General features: G+C 46.5%; 1 protein-coding gene and 1 long non-coding RNA gene across 6 annotated transcripts in view; both read right to left on the bottom strand.

Annotated features, from left to right (window-relative positions):
- Positions 1-362: 362 nt before the first annotated feature.
- Positions 363-6,854, bottom strand: LOC116092489. 3 transcript variants are annotated; one of them, XR_004119282.1, is made up of 5 exons: positions 6,346-6,854; positions 5,507-5,674; positions 3,852-4,119; positions 1,844-2,693; positions 363-1,017 (listed from the first exon to the last, which is right to left on the bottom strand). It is a non-coding gene; the product is annotated as an uncharacterized LOC116092489 (long non-coding RNA). The 3 variants fall into 3 exon arrangements; XR_004119283.1 differs by having other exon boundaries at positions 1,883-2,693; XR_004119281.1 differs by lacking the exon at positions 363-1,017 and having other exon boundaries at positions 1,669-2,693.
- Positions 6,855-17,222: 10,368 nt separating this feature from the next.
- Rprd1b (regulation of nuclear pre-mRNA domain containing 1B) overlaps positions 17,223-23,751 on the bottom strand; it is a 47,644-nt gene continuing 41,115 nt past the window's right edge. For 2 of the 3 annotated variants that reach the window (XM_031372573.1, XM_031372574.1), the window contains exon 7: positions 17,223-19,575. In XM_031372573.1, coding sequence (XP_031228433.1) covers positions 19,426-19,575 — 150 coding nt within the window. In that variant the 3' untranslated portion in view covers positions 17,223-19,425. The remainder of the gene's footprint in view (positions 19,576-23,751) is intronic. The other variant, XR_004118999.1, reaches the window with a different exon arrangement.

Genomic DNA, 23,751 nt, shown 5'->3' with positions numbered 1-23,751 from the left:
TTCTTTCATCTGTTTATTATCATGGAGAAAATGGATTTTTTTTTAATGTGCATACAAAATAACGGGTCTTGTTAGGACATCCTCACACAGGCACAGCCCCTCCTTGGCTCATACTCACCCCATTACCCATTCTTGCTCAACCCCCATTCTTCTCCTTTCTCTCAGCAACAGACCCTCTTCTGCATTCATGCTTTCATGGCATTCACACACACGCACACGCGCACATGAGCACATGCACACACATACACACACACGCACATGCATGCACACATATGCACATCTAGATTCTGTGTATTAGAGAAAAACACTCTATGTCTTTTTGGATTGGGCACGCTTTACAGAAGATCACACCCACTCCACTACAAGTTCCATAATCTCGTTCTTCTTTATGGCACAATAAGCTCCTCTGTAGGGGAGTGCCACATTTTCTTTATCCATTCTTCATCCCTCCCAGCCGCCCCAGCCCTAGGGCATTTACAACCTCTCTCCCATCATGGCTGAGACTCATTTTCCTCTCACTCTTCTCCCAGATGAGTTGGCATTGGTTTAAGAGGATGCCTCTAGCAACAGGGCAATAACTACTAGTTGTCCCCTGTCGGGAGAGGGCTGGGGAGGTGAGAGAGAACCTGGTTTAAGCCACAGCTTATTAGAAACATGTCATGGCAGAATGTCTGCTACTGGCCTCATCAACTTTGATTGCTTCATTGCCAGCTTCTCTTGCTCATGTAGGCTGGGGCAGATAGGAAAGCCAAAGCTGGGGATGACTTAGGTCATGACCATGAAGTCCAGATGCAGCTGAGCTCTGGGTACATCAGGTCCACATCTGCTCGGCCCTTCCTTCTGAAGTTCCGCAGTCAGCCTCGGCAACTATCAAAAGTCTTTGGAGGACCTCCTCTGGATTCTTGAGCCATGACCAAGTTTCCCAGATGGTGCCGATCTGGGTTGACTCCCAACTTTGTCAGAGACGGGCAGATCCTGAGCAATGTCAGGGCACTGAGCACTTCATCAGCAAGCAGCCTGGGAAATCGGTGAGGACATCATTTATCAAGCTCTTGGTGAGCATCCAGCTTTAAAATAGAAGTGGTCTTGACCTGACCAAGATTATCAATTAACCTCATCTCAAGGCCAACAAAAATATTAGGAGTCTAGACTGTTGGATCTGGGAGGGGGGTCTAGTGTAGGCTATTTAATTCTCTTTGTAAAGAAGAGGCTCTGTTAGAGCTCCTGGCTGAGAAAGGCCAGCCATCTCAACAGATCTACCTCCTAGAACTTGGTCCCAGTTCTATCCTCCAAGTAAGAGCTATCTATCTGCCTTCCGTGACCCACGCTCATGCATAGCCCCTGAGCACACCCGACTTGCTTTCTCTTCCTCTACAAGCTATGATCTTCCAGGTCTTCTAGCCCTTCCTTGGTGGTCTGTCCACCCTCCTGTGACTGGCTGGTGTTCCTTTCAGCATCTTGTCAGAACAGCTGTGACCTTATAAGCATGGAGCTCTTGCAGCAACTTCTCCAAAGGAGAAAGGCTGCATCCAGCTGAAGGTCATCTCAGGCGTCCCCCAGCCCCGGCCCCGCCCTCCACCCCTCAACCCCCCACCCCACCCCACCCCCGCTGCCCACCCCATCTGCATCTGCAAACAGTTTCCTCAAGAAACACGTAGCTTGGCTTAGGTGAACAGTATGAATTCGACCCCTGCTGCATACACCTACGTATCATTTGAATAACGAAGCCCACATAAAAGTCAGTTAAAAGGTGAGGTTGAAATTTGAAGCCACCAGGGCCCAGAGTGACCGCTTACTTCTAACTTCCTGTGTATTTCCTCTCTGCACAGCAGGCAGTGCTCACCTCCAGAGAGAACTTCCTGGGAGTTCTGAAAGCACTTACTATCGCAACTGCAGTCTTCAGGTTGGGGCTTCCATGGAGTCCAAGAGCGAGGCTCTTTGCCTTAACCTGAAGCCTTCTGAGTGGACTAATCTGATTTCAGTGAAATGGAAACAAATCCTGAAGGGAGGCGCTGTTACTGAGATCCTTTCTAGGGAAACAGAACACACTGGAACCTGGCTTTCAGCCTAGCACATATCTAGAGGCTGTGTTACACAGTAGGTCCCTAGGCCAATGTATTGCACAGTAGGTCCCTAAGCCAGAGTACAGAGAAGTATACACTGTAAGGACCTGAGAGTCTGAAAGTGCACGTGTTGAAACCACATGAAGACCTCATTAATTAATAGCAAGATAATTCAGGGCCACCACAGTCTCTGCTGTCGTGAAGAGCGTGTCACTTGAAGCCAGAGCTCTGCCAGGCCTGCCCTGTAAAGGGCCCTGCAGAGGGGACTGTGCCATGCTGTAAGCCATTGCCCAGAACTGGTCCCAGTAAAATAGTTTCATCAGGGCCTGCATGGGGTGTGTTTCTTGGCAGCCACACACAGGTTGACATCCTCAGATCATTGTTCTTCATGGCAGACACGGTACTAACTGCTGTCATCCGCCCTGTGACGTGGCAACAGGATGCATGAGCTGGACAAAGCATTTTAAGGTATGTGGGACATAGTGACTGTCCTGAACCATCCAGCTGGGCCATGGGGCAAAGCAGCTGTAGCCACATGTATAGCCACATGTAAGCACACAGGCAGGCTTGTGTTCTTGGAAAAGGCACACTAACAGAGGCAGGTGAGAACAGGCTGGTCCCTGTGCTGTGCTGTGGAAAAAGAGAAAGTCAGGTCACACAGTGGCTGGGCCTCCTCAGAGCAATTCTGCAGCACCCATAACTGCCACAAAATTAAAGGAGCCACCAAACACACGCACGTGCACACACAGCACATACATACACATACACACACCAAATACATATACACACATACACATACCACATACATATATATACACATACATGTATGCACACATATACACACGCACCACACATACAGATATACACACCACATAATATCCACATGCCACATACATATATACACATACACATACCACATACATATATACAAACCCCACACATACACATACCACACACATACATATATACACACACATATATACACACACCACACATACACACACCACACACATATACACACAAATATACACAACACATATACACATACATACACAGTGTACATATACATATACACACACACTACACATACATATATACATGCCACATACATATACACACATACACATTCAACACATGTACACATACATACAGCACACACATACATACACACACACACACACACACACACACACACCATACCACAAACCACAGCACCAGAAAGATTATAGCCTGAGTCCTCTTACTATAAAACTGTGTCTGCATATTCTTTATTCCATCATTCTGAAAATATCTTGGACTCTCTGGCCCTGTTCTGAGAAGTGCTCAGAGTACAGCCCTTTCATGTGAGAGCTGAGGGCTCTGGGGCACCAGACGTAACCCAGGCCCAAGATTGTTTGATAACTGTTAGCTGGGCTGGAGATGTGCCTCGGTGGCCCTGAGTTCCACGTCTGGCATATCACACATATGCGCACACACACATGCCCGATACACCCACATACACACCTCTGTACATACATACACATCTCTCTATGCATACATACATATACATCACTACACACACATACACACCCCTGCATACATATACATCTATACACAAAGTATACCTATATACACTCCTCTACACACATACATACACCTGCACCCTTGTGCATCCACACACACTGTGTCTCAGAAGCTAGCTCTTCCCTCACAATTCTAATAGAAATATGATTATCTGTTTTGAAACAGCAGTTATCTGTGTCATGTTAACATTACACTTGATAAGCTGGGTTCTGTCTCGCCGCTCACCTCCGCTTGGCTGTAACAACGGAGCAATAAATCGGGAGGCAAGAAACAGCTGTAGGAACTCAGGGAGATATTTTTTTCTCTGGACCTCAGTTACTTCCTTGTGTAACACAAAAGGCTTTGTGTTTTCCAAGTCTAGTCTCCATCTATGGAGTAGGGCAGAAGGAAAGCTGGGGCCAGGCAGAGCTGGGGGATGAAATCCATCCTTCATACTCTCGGGTAAGCGGTGACCTCTCAGATCTTCTGTTTTCCCACCTGGACTTTCAGCATCCTGTAAAAGCGCCAATGAACATATGGGAAAGCTCAGTGCGGTCGGTCGGAAGTCTCGCTTGGTCTTGGTCGGTATCTCTGAAACATTTGCCTGTTGATGCTGAGTTACAGGGCAGGGATTTCCAAGTCTCTAGCATCAAGCTAGGGGCAAGGTGTTTTTCTCTTGGCCTTCCCCCTTTTGTTTACTTTTGATAAGTAATCAAAGTCGGGAACAAGGGCAACATTATCATTAGACTACTTCCTGCTATATGGGGACATCAAAGTCTTTGGCAAGCTTGGTCTTCACCATCAGGACGATAATCCTATAATAACAACTGGTTTAAGGTCTGCTTGGGAATCTTTCAAATTTATTGTAAAAAATGTAGACAAGCCAGGCAGTGGTGGCACACATCTTTAATCCCAGGATTAAATCCCAAGGAGATTATTGTGTGGCTCTAAGAAAAAAAAAGAAACCTTGTTCTATACAAACCACTTGATAACCATTAGAGAAAATCAGCTAGGATTAGATCCACTAACAGTGGGGAAGCCTTTGTCTCTTCGCCAGGGAGGAATGCTGCTTCTAGGGAACAGCACTTGGGAGGCAGAGGCAGGTGGATTTCTGGGTTCGAGGTAAGCCTGGTCTACAGAGTGAGTTCCAGGACAGCCAGGGCTACACAGAGAAACCCTGTCTTGAAAAACCAAAAAACAAAACAAAAACAAACAAACAAAAAAACCAAAGAAATAAACAAACAAAAAAATCTAGACAAAAAGTGTATAAGGCAGGAAACAATTAGGATTAGGGAAAGGACTCCTCCTAGAAAAAGGGAAGAAGAAGAACAATATCAACTCCATATTGGATTGTCAAGGATCCGCTGGCCACAAGCATTGAGCTGCTCCTTACATTTATTGGAGATCTGTCTAAAGTTGTCAGATCTTGTCTTTTACTGTACCTGATTGGTTGTCCTAGAAGCAGCATTCCTCCCTGGTGAAGAGACAAAGGCTTCCCCACTGTTAGTGGATCTAATCCTAGCTGATTTTCTCTAATGGTTATCAAGTGGTTTGTATAGAACAAGGTTTTTTTTTTTTTTTTCCTTAGAGCCACACAATAATCTCCTTGTCCTGCATAAAGCCAGTGGAGTGCCCTATCATACTGTAGAACTATTTCGGCAGAAGAATCTACCTGTTGATAGATTTGGGTCAGCTTGGTTTAACAGGTATCTTTCCTGGTATACCGACAGGCACTAGAGTAGCCATTTTGTCCCCTATGCCAGAGAGTTTCCTGTTGACCCTAATACTACAGCCTGTTAGAAGGGGCGACATGCTCTCTTCTGTAACCACTGCTGAAACCCTGTTGTCAGGCAGGGCCCAGGAAGGCTGGAATGCTAGTCAAAGGCCAGGAGAGGACTCACGAAATGGGGCATTCATCTGGTTCACTGGCCCAGCTGAAGAGACGGGCAACCACATCGGCTGGACTGGTTCATATCAGCTTTCAGCAAGACCAGGGCTCACAGCCACTGGGGCACTGGTAGTCCACAGCTGATGGTGATCACCAGCTGAGAGGAGCTTTGCTGAGATAGCTACAGACGAGGGACAGAAGTTAAAGTTTAGGAACTTAAAGGATGATCACATATGTGGAACTTTTGGGCCCATAAGTCTTGGTAATTGGGGGAGGGAGATGCCCCAAGACCAGGGAGGGGATAGAGATCCCGCCCTCAGGAATAGGCTGAACTTATTTTTAGTTCAGTTGACCTGTGAGAGGTAGAGCCAAGTCTTATGAATCCCTCAATTCCCCAAAGCTTACATGAATTCATTGTTTATAAGAAGACGTGAATGTTTTGGATCTATTAACATCGCCACTGTTTATAATCTGCACTGCTATCCACGCTGTAGAAAGGTAGCTAACAGCTGTCTGTAACACAGCTGGAGTGGATGCGCACTTTCAAGTCACGGTAGAGGCTTGGGGTTAAAAAGCATGAACATTTTTCTTCTGTCTGGAGGGACAGACATAGAGATCGGGAAGAGGTGTTTTTAGCAGAGTGAAAAGCACCTTTAAGTCTATACTTAGAAGACAACCAAAGAGAAAATTTAAAATCTAGAGCTTTCCACAGATAACAGCAGTCAGTGCTTTATCAGCTTATCAGAACTCCATTGATCAATATTAAAACTCACCTTCAAATAGAGAGAGAAAGAGATCCAAAACATATCTTAGATTACTTTCTTATAATCTTTACAACTTGCATTTTCATACCTTAAAACACCAGCGTTCCGTCCTCACTTTCTTAGACCTTCAGCACTAAGCACTTCCATTTTCCATCTAACATTCACCAGAGCAGACGGCTGGGAGCCGTCATTGCACAGCAGGTTCCGCTGAATCCTTTGACCTTGTTTTGCTCTCCTTTCTCTGTCACAGTCAGGTGGTCTGCCTGACACAGAACAGAGATTTTGGAGGGAACCCTTAGATAAACTTGGTAGGGTCTAGAGGAGGGGGAGCCATCGCCCAACTCCAGAGCCAGCTTTCCAATAAAGTGGAACAGAATAAAACAACTTTAATATTATCCACAAAATTTGAGGATCTGCATCCTCAAAAGACAGTTGAATCCCAGCTATACTGGTTTCAGTGACCAGAAAGCTCAGAGATAAATTCTAAGCGCTGGCCATCAAAGCAGCCACGGTAAGCAGCCTTGGTGTTGGTGGCTGGCAGCGGCAGAGAGAGCAAAGATATAACCAGTAAACACTGAACACAGAAAGCTCACATGCTCCAAGGAGACCAGTCAGAAACAAAACATGCTGTGGCCACTACCATTTATACATTCAGCTGGGCCTGACCTAGTTTCATCTCGGCTCCCGTGTTTGCCACAGGACTGGTGGACACACCAGAAACACAGAGCTGTCTGCACACACAAAACAGACAGACAAAACTTTCCAAACAACCAGAACCAGGCAGGCAGGTGGGAGGGTGACATCTCGTTTTTTTTTCTGTGAACAAGAGTTAAAGGTTTTGTAGTTTGATGGGAAGTGGGTCATGCTTGGCTATAAAAGAGTTTTGACTGTCCCAGACTCAGGGATGCACTTAGAAGTCAGTCTGGCATGGGAAAGGGTATGTCAGATCACATGATTTGGAAGAGAAAGCGGAGGGGAATGGCCGGTGAGTCTGAGGTCAAGCAGGTGAAGGGAGCAAAGGAAATAGAGGCTCCCACTATGGCTAGGAGGTCTTTCCCCCTAGCAAGGGGATGGGACAGGCTGGTACCACTGGGAGTGGGTAAATGGGATACCCCTAAAGATACAACTGAGTGGTATGGTTTGGTCAGGTTGGTAAGACTGTCCCCCAACCTCGATAATAGAATAAGAAGGGGAGCTGGGTCCTCAAAACTCTATCAGACTGGAGTAAGTGGCCCCAATGTCCAGAAGGAAGAAGAGTGGCCACTCTGATAGCATGATGCCTGTGACTACCTGTTGGAGTGCAGCGGTTAAACCCACTTATAGTCACTTATGACCAGGCCTAAGAGGTAGGCTAGAGGATGATCTGGGCCTGATGTCCCCATACTCTGAGGGACATAGGGACAGACAACAGGATGGCACTTTGGACATGGGTGGTTTATGAGGGCTCAGGCAGGCCTGGGCTCAGTGACCCCCCTGACCACATCTGAAGCAGAGACCTGGAGGTTCTCAGGCTTTGGGAGGCTTTTGGGCAGTTGCTATGCCAACTGAAAGGACTTAGCATCAGGTTTTTACTTTCGGGCTTTTTAAATCTCTCTTATGGTACACCTTGAAGGCCACTGCTAAGACTTTCTCCTGTGGAATCAGGGCACCTGTCTCTAGGCATTTAAGTTTGGCCCTAATGTCAGGGAAACTCTGGGAGAAGAAAGACCATAGGAGTTGTTTCCCATCTGGGGGCCTTGGGATCCAGATTGATTTATGGTAGTAGGGCCTTCATAAGGTGGTTCAGGGATCTAGATGGGGTTTGTGCTTGTCCTGGATGACCTCTTAGACTTTTTCATAATTTCCCTCTTTTGGGGCATCCTTACAGAGACTAGCCAGGAGAGGAGGCAAGCTATGAGTGAACTCTCGCTAACATGCCCCTGAGGTATTGCTCCATTCAGGATCTAGGTCAGGGACTTGGTCCTGACAGAGTGGCAGCATTAATTTGGTGGACTCTGGCTGTGCCCTAGCCTGTTCCCAGGCTCATGAGCACTCTCAGGGAGGAGAAGGTTGTTGGTGAGAATCATATAAACCTCCGGGAAGGTGAGGTTGAAAGACTGGTCTATATTGGAATTCTTTAATAAAGGTGGAGGGATAGTGATATAGGAGCCCAATCCTTTTTTCTGAGAAAGTTTGCTCAGTGAGAAGATGAAATATACCCTGATGAAGCCATCCATCTGAGAGACTTTCTGCAAAGGGAGAACCGGGCCAGGTTAGGCTGGGAGGGGAGAGGGAAGAAGGGAGAGGGGAGAGAGCATCCCATGGTGTAGTGAGAAGCAGCTGCAAGAGGGCTAAGGGCTGATGGTGGGCAGAAAGTGAGCGCCAGGGAGATTGGATTAGTGTGGCCTGTTGCTGAAGAAGGGGAGACCAGAGGGGCCAGAGGAGGAGAAGGAGCTGTGGGTTGATGCAGATGGGGGGAGGCTCATCAGCTAGGTCAAAAATAGTGGGAATCACCTGGTTCAGGCTTCATGGCTAAGGGGAGCTGGGTGGAGGACCAGGAGGACCGGAGAGAGGACGTTGAGAGGTGAGAAGAGAAAGCCTGGACACAGGGGTTCTCTTCCCATTTCCCTGATTGCTTGCAGTAGTTATAAAGGTCCTGAGTATTGAGATCTAGGGTACCATTAGGTAGCCATTTAGGTTAGTAATCTAAGGGTTATTGAAGCCAAATTTAGGGCTACTCAAGTCGGGTGCCAGGTGGAGCAGCAGGAAGTTTTCTAGGAGGCATCCCAAGGGGGAATGAGAGGGTATGGATGTCACTGTTCCCATGGATTGGGGGGAGGTGTAGGGAAAAGGGTCATAGGAGCCTGTAGTGGAGAGCATCCCCAGGTTTCAGGGAGGACTTGAATGGGGACCAGGGTTTTTGACAAGTTCCAAAGGCTTGCCAGAAGGCAAGGGGAAAAAAGGGGCTCAGGAATGAGATCTAATCCACAGAAAAGAGATAGGAAATAGGATACAATAGTGTAAAAGCCGCTGTGGGAGTACAGGCAGCTTTGAGTGGAAGGCGAAGATAGAACCTGGGGGGGCGGGGTCAGGAAAGGTTCTCAAGGTCTAAGGAAGCTGCAGGATTGCAGCTAAGGTGGGGGAGGGGGGCTGTCAGTGAAGAGGGCCAGCCCTTGCCTTAAATACCATGGCTCGGGCCACCTTGGACTCAGGAAGTTGTTTCCACTGACTGATGGAGAAACTTCCTGAATTACTGCTAGGGGGATACTGAATGAGAGGTGAGTTCACAGTAGGTAGACTGAGGATGAGGGAGGGACAGGGTCTTGGTGTGGCTCAGACCCGGATAGCAGGAGCACAGGCAACAGAAGAGCCCAAGTTGTGGCACCAAAAAAAGGTGTTTTTCTGCTGCAAGGGTATCTCCGCAGGCAAGAGTCAAGGAATACCACAAAGTCACACCAGGCAACAAAACTCACACAAGAGATTTATTGGGGAATACACAGAATGGCTGTGACTGGGAAGAGACACAGCAGAGGGCTGGGCAGAGGGGCAAGTTTTTATAGGGTCTTTGAGGCATGCGCAGTGAGCTACTGGAAAAAATACAGGGCAGCCGGAAGTATTGCTTGGCCTTTAACTATGTAACACTGTTTGGCTGATAAATCACAGGGATTCTCAAGTATCTTAGCTCAGGGTCAAGCTAGGGCCAGGGTGTTTCTCCCTAAACTCTTTTCTACACTGTTGCCAGTGAGCTAATCTCTGTAGGCAGCCGGGTCGGGGTGGGGTGGGGGGGGTGGAGGGGGGTGTGAGGAAGCAAGGCATGAGTCAAGTCCTGAGTAAATGTATATTGTTGGCATGGGCACACGCCATGGGTTCCCCATCTGCCCATGCTCAAAAGGTATGGCAAAGTTTTCCTTGGGGGTCTGGGTCTGAGTGTTTATGAATAATTGGTTTGTATGTGCAAAGACTGGCAACTGCAGCTTCCCCCTCCTGGTGTTTACAGTTTGACACTGCTCTCTGTAGAAAAACCCCACGGAGACCTCAAACCTTATTTTCAGATGTCACTGTGGGGACCAGGGTTCTAACATCGGAGATGGATGAGTACACAAGCGTGTAGTCTGTACTCCTCATCCCGTCAATCATTGAGAGTAGGTATTGGCATCTCTATTATAATAGTATGTTTGCCTATTTCCTTTTCAACTTCGTCAGCTTTTGCATTATGCATTTTCAAGCTGTTATTAGATGCATAATTACTTAGGATTATACCTTTTTATTACCTTAGCTTTTTACCATTACAAAATGAACTGTTCCACCAATAGTAACATTCTTTTCTTTGATGTCATTTTTCCAATATTATTACCCAGGTTGGTTTGGTATAAGCATGATATATATTTGTCATCTTTACTTCTCTAAAGAACCAAAGAGAAACAGTCTTATGTATCTCAGGCTGCCCTTGAACTCAGTAAAACAAAACAAAAAACTCAGTTGAGAATGATGTTGAATTCTGATTCTCCTGCTTCTGTCTTCCCAGTACTGGGACAAGACATGTAGGGCTTGAACTCATGGCTTCAAGCATGCTAGGTAAACATTCTACCAACTGATCTATAGTCGCAGCCCCCATTCTTTATCTTTAAACTGCTTGTGTCCTTTATAGTTGAAGTTGGTTTCTTCCAGGCAGCGCACAGTTGGGTCTTGCTTCTGTCTGCTGAGATGTTCAGACCCCTTCCTTTTCTTGTGATTTCTAACATGGTTGAGTTTAGGCTTTCCCATACTGGCTAATTCTTCACTGGTTAGTTATTTTTTGTTATTAACTCTTATTCAAAATGCCATTTAACCAATAGATGATGCCCTTACTGAAGATTGGTAGAGATTTTTTTTTAAGTGTGTCTAGAGCTAGCTCATGAATAGTCTTGAGTTTTACAACTCTACCAGGAAGCTAAGTTCTATGAACATTCTTATTAAGTGTTGAGCTGGAAAGAAAATCCTTAAGGTTAACCTGGGTTGGCGAAGTCATCATATGACCGAATGAACTTTTAAATTCCCATTTTAAAGTGTTTAGCACCAGATGTAGTGATGTACATTTGTCCTCCTAGAACTCAGGACAAGAGAATTAGAGGCCAGCCTCTATGACTTAAGTCTTAATGATGATCCTATAAGAATTTCTAAAATTATATCTGTGATTATTAAGCTCTTTGATAATGGGATTGCTATTAGATCCTTTTCTGATAGTCAAAACTGCAATGAGAACTTTGCCAGTCTCCCAAGTGTCAGCAGTTAATTGCCCTTAGATGGTAACCAGACTTTCTCCTACTCAGAGCACATTCCAAAAGGTTGTAAAACAATTAACCAAAGGTCATAAAAGGGGGACTAACGCTTTATTGTAGGTGCTATGACAGAAGATAAAATATTGACTGGGTTCATCTATACAAAACCTCACCTAAAACTTAGGTATTATCTTAAACCTTCAGTGAACCTGTGGGGCTGAGACAGGTGGTGGATGTTTAGCTAGCTAATTACTCCTAATGGATATGCATTTAAACATTTGCTGTTGTAAACTTCTATTTCAATTTATGATTTGATTTTTGGTGTGAACTTGTGATGAACTTTGTAACATGTGATCATGTATTCTGAAAGATGTATAAGTACTGGGGACAAAGAGATGAGGTGGAGCTAGATAGAGTAGATTCTTTTCTCTTTCCCCACTTAGAAAACCTTTCCCACCGGCAGTGGTGGCTCACGCCCTTAATCCCAGCACTTGGGAGGCAGAGGCAGGTGGATTTCTGAGTTTGAGGCCATCCTGGTCTACAAAGCGAGGTCCAGGACAGCCAGGGATACACAGAGAAACCCTGTCTCGAACCCCACCCCCTCCCCCCAAAAAAAAGAAAGAAAACTTTTCCCTCTCCCCACTTAGGATCTTTTCGATTTTCCCCTTAGATAGCTTTCATAGGAAACTTTTTACAACTTAGTAATAAATTCTGTAATCACTTCTCTAAGAGTCTTTTCCTGTGTCTTCCGACTAGTAGGCTGAAAGTTAGAGCCCAGCAGTTCCCGCTGAGATAGAACAAAGGCTATTTACTTAATTCTTTGTGGCTTGAGGAAGAGGTGCTAAGTGCCAGAAACAGCAGTTTCTGGCCTCAGAGGATCACAGAAGGCAGGTCAGCTACAATAGCGCAGTAACGTAGACTTAGATAAGTAAACTTTTTATTACACAGCAGCCCTAAATATCTCGAAAGACTAGGCCTTACCCCAGAAATCGTAAGACTGAGTCTTACCCCTGCCTGCGCTCTTCTCCCTCCACTGCCTCAAGAAGAACCGACAACGAAGAAGAAACTCCCAGTCGGGGCTGGCTCCCAGCAGGGTGGGCCTCAAGCAGTCCACAGGGCCCTTAGCGAAGACTGATGATGGCCTCCAGGCACAAGAAGGAACCAACTATTAAAAAAAAAAAAAAAAACCACAGCAATCTCCTCCATCACCTCTCTCCTCTATCATTCATGTATATGTATTATATGTATGCATTTATAGTGGTAATGAGCACACTTTATAAAGACGATATCAAATCTTAGAAGACCACAGTAAGGAATGTTGGGAAACTGGAATGCTGCCCAATTGCTGGCACAGATGGAAATGATCAGGTGCTGCGGAAAGCTGCTCATGATGGCTAATCATGTCACCCTGGCTGGCTGGAAAGCAGCCTGCATTCTAGATTCTGGGTGAGAGCCTCTCAAGAGAATGATGGTTTGTATGAGAGCAAATGAAGGGTAAAGGGTCAGTCTGAACGTGGATGGACCCAAATGGAACCATGTGCACCCCAGGCTCGCTGCTACTGTGGCTACCATCACCCATGAACATCTGACCAATTTGGATGTGATTCAAACCTGTGACTCTAGGGAGCCTTCAGGTCTTCAGACTCCAACTGGGACTGTATCAGCTCAGTCCCTCTTTTTCTGAGGCTCCTAGCTTCTTGGGGTGAGCAGATCCTGGGTCTTCTGTCTTCCTGGTATGCACATAGCCAAGGACCAGCCAGCCTCCAACTGTGTAAGCCAATGTAAGAGGTTCGTTTTTTTCTTTTTTCTTTTTTTTTACAATGCAATTTATCTCTGCAGGTTCTAATCCTCAGAGAACTCAACTAACACATTCCATGAGAAGTTAAGCAATCAATTACCCTGTGACCTGGCCGTTGCGCTCCGAGGCACATACCATAAGGAATTGAGAACAGGTGTGCAAACCAAAACAGGCGTTCACGGCAGCTTCATCAACAAAGCTGAGAGGGGAAACCAAACAAACAGACCCAAAGGTCCATAAGTTAACTGGCAAACATAATGTGGCGTGCCCATACAACAAAATGACACTCCATTCTAGAAAGGAATGAGATCTGACACCGCGCACAAAGGCAGGTAGAAGAACCAGGAAGCATTGTGCCAAGTGCAAAGAGCCAGGTCCAAAGGGTCACATTTGTACAAACCTATTTACTTTAGATATCTAGATTAAGGGATTCAAATAGAAAGCAAGCTGTTTGCCAGGGGTGTGAGGGATCTCGGAGTGACTGCTTCATGGGTATCTGGTTTCCTAAAGGTGGGTGAGAATATTCTGGAACTGGATAGTGGTTCTGGCTGCACATCGATCACAGATGCAGCAAAAAGCGTTAAAAATGGGCCAGGTGATTAATCACGTTTTGTGTATCTTACCACAATTAAAAGAATTGAGATACACGCAGAGAAGGGTAGTGTGTGCATTTACTAACAACTTAGTGCTGTGGAAATGAATTCGGGTAACAGAAACACAGCAGCGAATGGAGAACTGAGGATCCTAAAATAAACCAACAACTTGATCCACAGAAGGTTGGTGGGACTCCAGTCTCAGCAGCACTGAGATCCACTGAGCTGGCAAGTGCCTCCAACCCCACATTTCCCTGCAGAGTATTAAGGAAGGCGCAAGCTATTTACGTGCAGCGCACAGAGCTAAGCTGCAGTGTAAGTTGACAAGGCTGCTCCCAGTCTGCTGCAGGTGAGACGCTAGCATAGCACAGGGAGACCTCCTTTAAGGACCTAACCCCTTCAGGGACTGAGTGGTGCTAAGGAAGGGAAAAGCGATTAGCAGCCCTTTTCTGAAGGACTGTGACACAGCCTGCCTGACCAAGGCTCCACAACTCCCTCTGGGGTGTGTTCACTTCTCCCAGTCCCCTAAGCTTACACCATCCCAGAGTCCTCCAGAGTGATGCCCCCTCCCTGGCTCTTAGCTCACTTATGGTCCTTCTCCAGCATTTCCTGACAGAGCATCCAGAATGTGGGTACCGCTCTCACCCAATCTGCCCTCACAGACCTGAGGAGTGGAGGCCTCACCAGGCTGGCACATTCCTCTTCCTTGATCCCTCATCTGTGCACCAGCTACTGGCACTGCATCATTTAGCTTTTGCCAGGTAGAGAGCATCACAGCCCACGGGGCCGCCATACTACAGGGTCCACTCTGAGCTCATGGAGGCCTAATATCTCTCAGTAAGAGGCTGCTGGCACCTACAGCTCACTGCTGGGAGACCCCACACTCTGACCAGTGGTACTCTTTCTCCTCCCCCCGCCCCCGAGACAGGGTTTCTCTGTGTAGCCCTGGCTGTCCTGGAACTCACTCTGTAGACCAGGCTGGCCTCGAACTCAGAAATCCACCTGCCTCTGCCTCCCGTGCTGGGCGTGCGCCTCCATTGGCCGGCCAGTGGTACTCTTTGAAAGAATTCTCACCCCAGATAATCTTCCTTTGGTTCTAATGTCACCCTGAGGTGAGGTGTCACCCCAGATAATCTAACCCCTGAGGGGGTTAGAGTAAGGGGTTTTGACCCCCCCTTACTACATCACCTACAGCATACAGCTTTCCAACACATTTCACTTGGAATTTCTCATCACATGTGCATGTAAATACCTACTTACATTATTTAACATAGTCACAGACATCACTGAGGCTTAATTTGTCTCAGAGCTGGTACCAGTCCCACTTGACAGACCTTGTGCTTATTAGATATGTTTGTAACTGCCTTATCTGTTTGCTAACTAAGACTCACACAGATAGCCAGCATTAAAAACCCATGGAGGGCACTATGCAGGCACTGAGTTCACTAGGAAGATCCTTACTGGGCAGAAGTCTTCTGAAAGTCCAGGCATTGAACTTCAGACCTTGAAAGGACCTTAGCAGTTACTTGGCCAACCAAATGAAAATCAGCCAAGCGTCTAAGTGACTGTTGGGAGACCTGCCCAAGGTCATCACCAGAGACGAGATAGCACTTTCCAACTGCCCTTTATTTATTTGTTTGTTTTTTTTTTAAAAGACGAATTGATTCATGGTGCTAATTTTAATATTTATCAAACCTGTGGTAGGAATGAATTTTTAATGCAAAATAACTATTTTAGTCTACAAAAAAAAAAATTGAACAAACTGGGCTTTCAACACTACATAAAGCTGTATGAATCCCAACCTACTGTGCAGAGGAATAATGGATTCTTAATTGAATCTGTGCCTGAGAGTGGAAGACTGATTTTTAAATGGGAAACCTCACAGAGGTGGTAAGAAATAAGTTCAGTCAGATAAATTATTCCAGGAGAAAGAGCAAAACCAGGCCCAGAAAATGTTTTTTTTCTAAAAGACCCCAAATAAACCCAGTGCAGCTGACAGCTGGCAAGCCACAGTGCTCACCTGACTTCCCGGCCTCAGCAATTTCGACTGGTCCTCTCAGGCCTGCAGACCCAAATCTCTAAGGTGTCAGGGAAGCCTGTCTAGCTGTTCAGGACCCTACTCACTTACCACATCTGTATCACTGGCTACCCAGAGTCCTCAAAGGCTGTGGAGGCAGCAACTACCCTCAGCTTTCAGAGCTGGCAGAGAGCCTGGGACTAGTCTAGCACCATACTTCTCAAAGACAAGAAAACTGAGGCCTGCTCCGGAAAGGTCACATGGAGTTAAAGGCTCTAATCATAGAAGGTAGTATTTTGGCAGATTTGTCAACTCATGGGTTGCTCCATCTCCATCTGTGAGGGCCTCAGAGCCATGCTAATGGAAATCAAGAGAGAATTATGGACATACTATTTATAGGCAGGAGGGAAAGAATTAATGAGGTCATAAAAGCTGGGACACAGGAGATCTTGTTTACTGAGATTCATACTTTACACTCAGACTTTATTAAACCAGAACGCTGTGAGGTTGGGAGAAGGGCTGGAGAGACGGCTCAGCAGTAAAGAGTATTTGTGGCTCTTGCAGAAGACCCAGTTTTGATCCCCAGCACACAACCAACCACCTGCAATTCTAGTTCCAAGGGAGCCAATGCTACCTTCTGGCCTCTCCCGGCACCAGGCATGTACCTGAGGCACATACATACAAGCAGACAAAACCACATACCTTTCTGATAGAGAACTTGGACTTCAGCTGCAGGTGGTCTTGGTCCCTCACATCATGACAAACGGGTAGCCGCAGCTGGGAGGTAGCGCCACCACAGCTTATTTCCAAATACATCAGTTGTTTCAGAGGACCCTGACTCCAGGGCCTTCCTCCATTACTTTGGGTTTTAACCAACAATACTCAAGTCATGGGGTCTTCCATTGGATGTCAATACCAGGAGAACAGAAATCCATGAAAACACTTTAAAAAGATGATGTTTTTATTTTCCATTTTTCCAAAAGCAGCTTCACCATACTGCAAATCAAACAATTCCCACGAGGCCTGGTGGTGTGACTGAAAACACTGCAACCAAAGACCTCCCAAGCTATCCTCTGTGTGTTTGGGGGACATCACCAGTCCCCCCATCCCAGCCAGTCTTCACCCTGCACAAGGATGAAACCCAATTGGCACTCTCTGCTGCAGTGTGGACTGCTAACTGGTCAATCAAGCTCCAAGAAAGGCTTGGAGAGTAAGTTCATCCTATTGTCTCACATACATATCACTAGCAGCCCCAAGGGCGCTCTCCACTGATGGTCACTCATCACTGCACAAGGCAGGGAGAAGAAACATCACAGAATGTTGTTCAACAACACCATCTTTATTCAAAAATATATATCTATGAGACATTTCAGAATATACTGCTGCCACCAATGACAGCCTATACTTCTAAATAAAGTCCTAAATTAATATACAAATTTAAGCTTTAAAAATATCCTTTAAGAAAAACAAAACAAAAACAAAGAACAACTGAAGACTTTCTGAGGAATATGACCCTAAAGGAAAGATCCTTGAGGCCTATGGATGCCCTAAAGAAACACAAAACCAGAAGTCGCCCACCCCACCCTCCAGATCAACTCTCAGGGACAAAAGTTTCACTTAAGTTAAACGAGGGAAGTAAGCACAGTTGGGAGACTGAGGGCAGGGGAGGGGGAGGGTACACAACAAGAAGATTAAAAAACTGAAGCATTTCATTAAAACAAAACTAAGTTCCTCACAAGAAGTCTGCAGGCAAGCGGTGCTAAGAGCCAACTCATTTACATAATTGCTACTGGTCACGTCGTGATCCTGATGTAAGGGTTAAGCACTGATTGCTGGTCAGAGACTCCAAAGAATAAAGCAGCATTGAGCTGACCCCACTAAGCTGTCATCGGAGCAGAGCTGTCTTTTGGTCTGTTTCCTGGGAAAGCAGTGTCTGGGGGAGGTGTTCAGAGTGGTGTGTGCATGTGACAGTAAAGTGGCGTGGCGTGTGGGGAGGTGTTACGCAGCAGAGAAGGGGATTTCTCGAGTTAGTGCTGTCCTGTAGCCTCTGGAGAAAACAATGCTGACAGAAACGGCAGAGTGAACAAGCAAAAAGCAGTCTGCATTCAGATGTGAACAACAGCTTCCACAAAGGCCAGGGGACATAGTGGAGAGTCTCACCGCACAGCAGGTGGGGCAGCTTCGTAGACCAAAGCCTGCCTACTTTGTGACACACAGGTTTGCTTTAACATGTAAAAAAACAATGTGTGCTTTTTTTTTTTTTTCTTTTTTGGTGATTCTGAAAACAGCAACTTAAAGTAATGAAGCTTCTCAAGGCCCTCCACTGAATTCCTTCTCACGGCTTTGGACTTCAGCTCTGGGCGACAATTCCTATTACACTAGTAGGACAAAATGGTTTCTGCCCTTTCCAATGTCAAAAATAAGCCTGCCAGATTACAATCATTTCCAGGTCCAGGCCCACTCTTTACTAGACGTAAAAATCGTAACTACATCATTCAGTTATAATGTCAGCTGGCATGATAATGATATTAAACCCCAAATTAATCTCCCTCCACTCCCTTCCTCTGCTGGAGGTGAATTCTTTATGAGTACTCTCTTTTCATGGGAGCATGGATGCATATAGTGGCAGGAACTGCCTGGCTCGCTCAGTGTCCTATAGAGATGCTCAAGTTCAGTCACCATACTGTGGATGTGTCCACACGGTGTGTTACTGTAAGCTCCAGGGTGCAAGCCCAGCCTCCGGCTGTGGAGCTTAGCAGCCTGGGTGTGCTATCCGAACAGCTCCCTTCCCAGCCCCAGGGGACAGAGGGTCCTGCTTTAGGAAGGAGCTCTGAAACTGGGGACCCTGGAGAAGTGTGGCAGGGAAGGCTGTCAAAAGTGAGAAGCCAGGCAAATGACTTGTGATCCCTGCCACTCTGTACCTGCGCTATAACTTTATATCTTAGATCAGCTTCGAATCCTATTGTTAGATTCTCTAGAATGCTCTCAAAACAAACACATCTAACCATGACAACACTTTTAGGTCGGGAAATATCGGCAATTTGGCAAACTCTTTGTGGCAAAGCTGTGCTGCTGACCTTGTGAGCAGATGGTAGCCAGGAAAGCACAATCCTTGCAGCCTGAATTCTCACTGGGAGCCTGTTCTGAGCCTGGTCAAGGCCAGCTCAGACTTCCATGACGTGTGAGGCAAGCTTCTCCCGAAAGCTTCCAGAAGTACACATGATTTTCATGACTTATGGGTGTAAGAGAGCGAAGGATGGAAAAGCAGCAGTGGCAAGAGACATGAGTGGGAGGGAGAGTCTGTGTTCCTAGCAAACACGAATCAAAACTGCGTCCATCTGCATGGTTTAGAACCACGCTCAGGAGGGAGCCGGAGGAGAGTGAGAAGTCAAGAGGTCCCCGCTTCATTACTGAGGCAGATGCTGGCTGAAGAGATGATGGAGCCGGGGCCAGGGGACTGTCTCCAACAGTGACTTGCTTCTTTTCTCTGGCACACATGGGAACCTGGGGCACGGTACCTGTCCTAGTCAGTTGAAAAGAGGTCACCAGCAGAGGGCAGAGGTGCCAGGCCCCCTGTGACATTAGGCAGCAGTGAGAGGTCGGGCAAGCTCTGAATGTGGGACTTGAGTTCCTTGCGAACCTGGGTTACTCGAGCAAGCTTCTGTTTATACTCCTAGAAAGACAAAGGAAAAAGAGAGCCTGGGTTACACTGCTGGGCTGCTCCGTGCCAATCAGCTAGTCCCACCCACTTGCTCCATATCCCCAACCAGACTAGCAGAGCTCCTCAGGACTAGCACCACACTGCAGCTGCCAAGCACCCAAAGGTGCAGCTTTATCGAAGAAACAATCAGTTTGCCATAATGCTGAGAGCCTGAGAAAGGACATGTAGCCCGGCACATGGAGTGGGGAAGTAAAAATCTTTAACTGGTCCTCAACAGCTGTATAAATACATAGGTGATCACATGCTGCCGAGATTTTTTAGAGCATCATCTAGACCAACAGTTTTCAACCTGTGGATTGCGACCCCCTTGGCAAACCTCTATCTCTAAAAATATTTAGACTATAATTCATAATAGTATAAAAACTACAGTTATAAAAGTAGCAACAAAAATAATTTTGAAGTTGGGGTCACCACAAGAAGAGAACCTGTACTGAGGGTCACAGCATTAAGAGGGATAAAAGCACACCTTTTCACTCACAAAGTTCTCTACATGCTCAAAACACCCACCTGCCACACCACCTGGGTCTGTGGTCCTTGACATCTCCGTGCTAATTTCTCTAGGAGGCTGTCGGCCTACCCTAGAGTCTTCTCTCCCTGTACCCTCTCCACTGAGAAGGTACAAAGTGCCTGTTATCACCATGAGTCAGAGCCCAAAGCACTGGAGGTCTCTTGCTTCCCTGGGTCCTAGTAAAGGCTGCTCTGCCCCTGTACCTTCTGTCTGAGCTCCACCTACCTGAGAAAATCAACTTAGTGCCCAAAGAGCAGATGTCCACCCACATTGTTGCTCTCCAGTCCCCACCCCTTGATGGTTGACCAGAGATCCCAGTAGCTGCTCTATGTTAACCTCAGTTACTTAGGACTTCTACATTCCTCTAGTTTATACTCCCAGTGACAGAAATGGGGCAGGTTTTTCTGTCCTTAGCTCACAAACACTTCCAATAAATCTGTATGAAAAACCACTGGGCTATGTGAGGTCTGAGGTTCTCAAGGCTGGCCCCATGCTGCGTAGACTTTCTTACAGGAGTGCACCCAAAGCACTGGGAAGACTCAGAGGCCAGGGCGAGCAATGTTTCTGCCTCTTCCATCCTATTTAAGACACATTTCCTACATCCCTGACTGAAGTACAGAAACAGCCTTTACTATGAAGACAGACAGACAGACCTACCTACCTATCTATCTTCCCACCTTCCTTCCTTCCCTCCCTCCCTTTCATTTTGGTTCTTCTACATATTTTCTCTGTATAGCCCTGTCTGTCCTGTAACTCTGCAAACTAGGCTGGCTTTGAACTCACAGAGATTTGCCTGCCTCTGCCTCCTGAGTGCTGAGATTAAAGTCGTTTGCCTCCACCACCACCTGGCATGAAGACCTTTCTTTAATTCTCAGTTCTTTTGGGGGACTAGGGAGATCTGAGATAGAATCTCACTATGTAACCCTGGCTGTCCTGGAACTCACAAGAGACCCACACACCTCTGCCTCCCAAGTACTGGGATTAAAGGTGTACACCACTATACCCAGCAGTAATTTCTCAGTTCTTCCATGCCAAATACCTTGCACACAAGGAGACAAGTTTGAGGTTATATGGAAAACTATTTTTTTTAAAATATTTATTCATTATTACATGTAGGTACACTGTAGCTGTCCCAGAAACACCAGAAGAGGGCATCAGATCTCATTACGGATGGTTGTGAGCCACTATGGTTGCTGGGATTTGAACTCAGGACCTTCAGAAGAGCAGTCAGTGCTCTTACCCACTGAGCCATCTCTCTAGCCCCTATGGAAAACTATTAATGTGACTCTTCCATCAAACCAGGAAGCTCTGGATACGCGTGCCTCACTCCACATCTGTCCCATCCCACAATGCCCAGCACAGGAGTGGGATAAATTAGCAACACAAAGAACAAGCACAGGTATAGAAATCCTCCTCAGACTTGGACTTCAGGCAACACTTTCATTCCTGCAAATGGAAGCCACATTTAAGCCTGGGTTCTACAAGGCCAAGGCCCTTGCCTCTGCCCGCACCAATACTTACGTAGCACCTGTCTAAGGCATCAGGCCAACGGTCTCTTTCTAGATACAACGAATTTCTAATCATAGCACTTGGAGGGAGGGCTGAAGCAGGAAAATCACAAATTCAAGGCCAACCTGGGCTACACAGAGAGATCCTGTCTTAAAAGTAGGACAAATGAAACCTGTGCAGGCCAAAAGGTTTAAATAATTAACAGGGCAAGCAGGCACAGCCTCCGAGTTCCTAAATCCAAGTCAAGACTGCCTTAGAACAAGAGCCTCACAGGGCAGCTGAAGAAGCCAGCTTAGTGACAGACAGGGAAGCAGGTCAAGCTGCAGCTAGCCCTTTTATGGTCACTGAGCAGACTCTACCTCTTCCCTTGTTGAAGAGTCAGGCTTTCCAAATGAAATCAACTATAAATGCTGTCACAGTCTATCAAAGCATTCAAGAACAAGCCCAAGCAAAACTGCCCTGGTGTAACTTCAGCTCACATTTCTAATCTTTTCTGTTTTGACACTCCCCAAGGTAGGAGAGTGTACTCCCCACTCCGGCCCCCAGAGAACTTCCCAGTTTTCTGGTTTTAAGCAGAGCTCAGGAAAATCAGACTCTCATGCCTTTCCTCTTGGCAGTGTGTGGTCCTCTAGCTGTTGCTGAAAGGCTCCCTTGGAGAACAGTGCGCTTCAAAACTCCTGCCCTCTCCACAATGAGACCTGCGGTGATGTGAATAAAAATGGCCCTCTCAGGCTCATATATTTCAGTCCCTGGTCACTAGAGAGTGGCACTACTAGAGGAGGGTGGCCTTTGAGGTTTCAAAAGCCCGTGCTAGGCACAGTTCTCTCTGCCTATGGATTAGGATATAGCTCTTAGCACCTGCTCTAGTGTCATGTGTGCTGCCATAATAATGTAATGGACTAAGCCTCTGAAACTGTAGGCAAACCCCCAGTTCAAAGCTTTCTCTTTTAAGCATTGCCTTGGTCATGACGTCTCTTCACAGTGATAGAACAGTGACTATCACCCAGACCAGTTTCCTATGAGGAGGCCCACTAGGAGCATTCTGATTCCCAAAGGGTACAGCTTTCCTGTCTCTTGAGCATACCAAAAGCTGCTCAAACAGGACAAGGACAGAATCCACAGGTTATCTGTTTAGTCTCCTACGCTTGTGTGTGCTCCTGATTCAAGCATGTGCGTCTACTACTCACGCCTCCCTAAATGCTCCATGCATTTAACAGATTAGGAGTCATACCATGGACACCCCAGGACGCTGTTGGGCAGTGCTTTGTGGCTATGGTCTCTCTGGCAGCTGTCCTCCCAGGCACAATATAAAGCCTTTGTTGCTCTTGTTCTTCACTGCTGCCTTCCCTAAGAAGCCAAGACAAACTCAAGAGCCCTGCATACTTCATCCTGAGTATCCTACTCAGGCATACTTCAGCCCCTAGCTGCAGCCACCGTTCTGCCCACTGAACATCAGGGTAGAAACCTAAAACAGGTCACATCACATCTGACCTTCTGCCACCACCAGAGTCAAGATCCAGGGGCTGTAATGAGCTTCTAGAGTCTCTGTGGCTGCCAAATAATGTTTCAAATATCGATAGCCTGTCAGGCAGTGATGGTGTATGCCTTTAATCCCAGTACTTGGGAGGCAGAGGCAGGCGGATTTCTGAGTTTAAGGCCAGCCTGATCTATAGAATGAGTTCTAGGACAGCCAGGGCTACACAGAGAAACCCTGTCTCAAAAAACAAAACAAAACAAAACAAAAGTAAAAAAATAAAATAAAATAAAATAAAATAAAATAAAGGATAGCCTAAGGTGTGTTCTGAGATAATGTCCAGATTTATGCTCTTGGCAAAGCTGTGGAGTCTTGCTGCACAGCCACAGCAAACAGGAGAAAGTGCACTTACAGTGCTGATGAACACTGCGAACTCAGGCACCACGGCACATGGAACAAAGCACTGAGGGAGCAGGGCCTTCCACATTCTTTGCCTTTTATGGCCTGGGCAGTGAGCCAGCCCTGACATGCTGCAGATGAGCTCTGGGATAAGAGGGTTAAAAATGACAGGGTCTGACAGTACAGTGACCTTTCTACGGGAATTTCATTTTTGAAACAAACAAAATTGTGTTTCCTC

This window comes from Mastomys coucha, unplaced genomic scaffold, assembly GCF_008632895.1.
Source record: "Mastomys coucha isolate ucsf_1 unplaced genomic scaffold, UCSF_Mcou_1 pScaffold15, whole genome shotgun sequence".
NCBI classification, from domain to species: domain Eukaryota; kingdom Metazoa; phylum Chordata; class Mammalia; order Rodentia; family Muridae; genus Mastomys; species Mastomys coucha.
Note: the sequence above shows the minus strand (reverse complement) of the source record. Positions and strands in the feature narration are given on the sequence as shown.